The 3,865-nt window shown below is 51.2% G+C and overlaps 1 protein-coding gene across 6 annotated transcripts; it reads right to left on the reverse strand.

Annotated features, from left to right (window-relative positions):
- Window positions 1-378: 378 nt before the first annotated feature.
- LOC125803015 (uncharacterized) lies at window positions 379-3,162 on the reverse strand. Of its 6 annotated transcripts, none has more exons than XM_049481740.1 (2): window positions 2,938-3,162; window positions 379-2,841 (listed from the first exon to the last, which is right to left on the reverse strand). In XM_049481740.1, the coding sequence occupies exons 1-2, from the start codon at window positions 3,160-3,162 to the stop codon at window positions 1,798-1,800; spliced, it is 1,269 nt and encodes a 422-aa protein (XP_049337697.1). In that variant the 3' UTR covers window positions 379-1,797. The 6 variants fall into 6 exon arrangements, with proteins under 6 accessions (XP_049337697.1, XP_049337694.1, XP_049337696.1 ...); XM_049481737.1 differs by having other exon boundaries at window positions 379-2,571; window positions 2,602-3,162; XM_049481739.1 differs by having other exon boundaries at window positions 379-2,427; window positions 2,476-3,162.
- Window positions 3,163-3,865: the final 703 nt, after the last annotated feature.

Consider the following 3,865-nt stretch of genomic DNA (forward strand, 5'->3'; position numbering starts at 1 on the left):
CATAATGCGCCTTTATGTATGAAAATAGACCAGAAATACGGTAATCCTCCTGAATCTTCTGAATAGAAGACTCTCAAAACACAGGGAGTTAGAATTTACAGGGTTCAGCCATGGAAAAACCCAATCATAAATATAAATATGGATAAAACATGGATAAAACTGGATCATAAAGACATGTTTAGGACATCTATAAGACTGTATAATAACTTCTAATTATTGTTCTAATAGAAGGTTTTATCATTTTTATGATTCTGTTTATCCAAACTTGGTTGAGAATGTGAATGACTCTGTGGAATCAAACTACATGCATCTTTTGGAATGAGAATCTGGCTAAAAACTGCTAGTACACTGTTTATCTCCTTAAAAAAGGACTGCGCCGCGCAGTGGCAGCAAGTCCAAACAGCTCGTATTTTCTTTGCGTATATTTGTGTATGTGTTTACTTTGTTTTTGTTTGGAGTAGGTTATACTCTGAGTATGTGCCTGTATAAGTACACTAGAGCGGAGCTTCTACAGTTACGACTTAAATCGAGTGGGATTAAACACCCTATACCGCCTGAACTTAGGAAACCTTTCCGTGGTTGCCGTGCTGGGGCGAAGCTAAAGGCTAGGAGATGGAGATATAAGCCGTTCCTACCATCCATTATAATGGGTAATGTCAACTCTCTTGCTAATAAATGTGAAGAGCTGGAAGGGCTGATGAAGAATGACAGGACTTACCGAGAGGGCAGTTTATATTTCCTCACGGAATCATGGCTAAATAACGACATCCCGGACTCTGCTGTTAGCATCACCGGCTTCACCATGGTACGTGCTGATAGAAATCCGGAATTGTGTGGGAAAACTAGAGGTGGGGGTCTCGTTCTGCTTGTGAATGAGAAGTGGTGTAATTCCGGACATATTACTGTGAAAGAGAGGGTATGTCATCGCGAAGTAGAGCTTTTAGTAGTTGGTTTGAGACCCTATTATGTGCCGAGGGAGTTCTCCCACATCGTCGCCATTATTGTTTACATCCCGCCGGGCGCTCAGCCTACGTACGCGTGTGACGTCATTCAGGAGGCAGTGGCGAATGTACAGTCCGCCCACCCTGATTCCTGTATTATTATATCGGGTGATTTTAATCATGTGGACATGAGCACTCATTTAGGGGGATTCACACAGTATGTCATCTGCCCCACCAGATATAACAACACGTTAGATCTGTGTTTTATCAATGTTAAAGATGCCTATAAAGCACTGGCTATGCCACCTTTGGGTAAATCAGACCACAATATGATTTATCTTAAGCCACATTATAAACCTTGTGTAATGAGACTACCTCCCACCTGTCGATCTTTCCGTAAATGGACTCCTGAGGTCTTCGAAGCTCTACAGGATTGTTTTGAATCAACTGACTGGGACACACTTATTGTCTCACAAGAGGCTGATAATGACATAGATGGGATAGTGGACCGTGTTACTGATTATGTGAACTTCTGTACTGATGTGGTGGTACCCATGAGAACAGTCCACTCTTTTGCAAACAATAAGCCATGGATCACTAGCAACATTAAGAGCCTCCTGAATCTAAAAAAAGAGGCATTCAAATCTGGGGACCGTGAGAGGGTTAGGAGTGTGCAACATGAGTTGAGGAAGAGTTTAAGGGCGGCCAGAAGAGACTTTGGAAGGGGTCTGCAATGGAATATGCGGGGTAACAGTACAAGGGAGGTGTGGAAGGGTATGAAGACCATTACTGGCTACAAAAGTAAAGTTAGCGAGACAGTGGGCGATGTGGACAAGGCCAATGAATTTAACCACTTTTATAGTAGGTTCAGTTCAGCCAGTGGGCCCCTCACCTCCTCTGCTGGAACCACCTGCTCTGCTCCATCCAGCAGCTGTACCACCTCCTCTGCTGTGACCACCTGCTCTGCTCCACCCGGCAGCTGTACCACCTCCTCTGCCGTGACCACCTGCTCTGCTCCACCCGGCAGCTGTACCACCTCCTCTGCTGGGACCACCTGCTCTGCTCCACCCAGCAGCTGTACCACCTCCTCTGCTGGGACCACCTGCTCTGCTCCACCCGGCAGCTGTACCACCTCCTCTGCTGGGACCACCTGCTCTGCTGTGACCACCTGCGCTGCTCCACCCGGCAGCTGTACCACCTCCTCTGCTGTGACCACCTGCTCTGCTCCACCCGGCAGCTGTACCACCTCCTCTGCTGGGACCACCTGCTCTGCTCCACCCAGCAGCTGTACCACCTCCTCTGCTGGGACCACCTGCTCTGCTCCACTCGGCAGCTGTACCATCTCCTCTGCTGGGACCACCTGCTCTGCTCCACCCGGCAGCTGTACCATCTCCTCTGCTGGGACCACCTGCTCTGCTCCATCCGGCAGCTGTACCACCTCCTCTGCTGTGACCACCTGCTCTGCTCCACCCGGCAGCTGTACCATCTCCTCTGCTGGGATCACCTGCTCTGCTCCATCCGGCAGCTGTACCACCTCCTCTGCTGTGACCACCTGCTCTGCTCCACCCGGCAGCTGTACCGCCTCCTCTGCTGGGACTACCTGCTCTGCTCCACCCGGCAAGTGTACCACCTCCTCTGCTCCACCCGGCAGCTGTACCACCTCCTCTGCTGGGACCACCTGCTCTGCTCCATCCGGCAGCTGTACCACCCCCTCTGCTGGGACCACCTGCTCTGCTCCACCCGGCAGCTGTACCACCTCCTCTGCTGGGATCACCTGCTCTGCTCCACCCGGCAGCTGTACCATCTCCTCTGCTGGGACCACCTGCTCTGCTCCATCCGGCAGCTGTACCACCTCCTCTGCTGTGACCACCTGCTCTGCTCCACCCGGCAGCTGTACCACCTCCTCTGCTGGGACCACCTGCTCTACTCCACCCGGCAGCTGTACCACCTCCTCTGCTGTGACCACCTGCTCTGCTCCATCCGGCAGCTGTACCACCTCCTCTGCTGTGACCACCTGCTCTGCTCCACCCGGCAGCTGTACCACCTCCTCTGCTGTGACCACCTGCTCTGCTCCACCCGGCAGCTGTACCACCTCCTCTGTGGGGACCACTTGCTCTACTCCATCCGGCAGTTGTACCACCCCCTCTGCTGTGACCACCTGCACTGCTCCACCCGGCAGCTGTTCCAGATGTACTGCTGTGACCCCACATAGCTTTTCCATAGATGAGGTTTATGCTGAACTACGTAGGCTGCGTCCAGGGAAAGCTGCGGGTCCTGATGGCGTATCGCCTCGGCTTCTAAGAGAATGTGCATCAGGACTGGCGATGCCTCTACAATCAATTTTCAACCTGAGTCTGCGCACAGGACAAGTGCCTGTCCAGTGGAAAACATCATGCCTCGTGCCGGTCCCTAAAGTAGGGAGGCCGGTAGGGGTGAAGGACCACAGACCAGTGGCCCTGACTTCAGTGATCATGAAGACATTGGAGAGGCTTTTGCTGCGGGTTCTCAAGCCTCAGGTGCAGCAGGCTGTGGACCCCTTACAGTTTGCATATCAGGAGAACATGGGTGTGGAGGATGCAGTAATATATATGACCCACAAGATACTTTCGTTTCTGGACGGGACAGGGGGATACACAAGGATCATGTTTTTTGATTTTACAAGTGCCTTTAACACTATCAGGCCGCAGTTTCTGAGGGAACAGCTGGAGATGATAGGTGTGGATGCTATGTTAGTCACATGGATTTACAGCTATCTCACAGAGCGTCCGCAGTATGTCAGTTTGGGTGGTTGCAGGTCTGAGACGGTGGTAACCAACATTGGGGCTCCTCAGGGTACAGTATTGTCACCATTTCTCTTCACTCTTTACACTGCTGATTTTAAACATATGTCTGAACTTTGCCACATTCAGAAATATTCAGACGAC

The sequence above is a fragment of the Astyanax mexicanus genome, chromosome 7 (genome assembly GCF_023375975.1).
Source record: "Astyanax mexicanus isolate ESR-SI-001 chromosome 7, AstMex3_surface, whole genome shotgun sequence".
NCBI lineage: Eukaryota > Metazoa > Chordata > Actinopteri > Characiformes > Acestrorhamphidae > Astyanax > Astyanax mexicanus.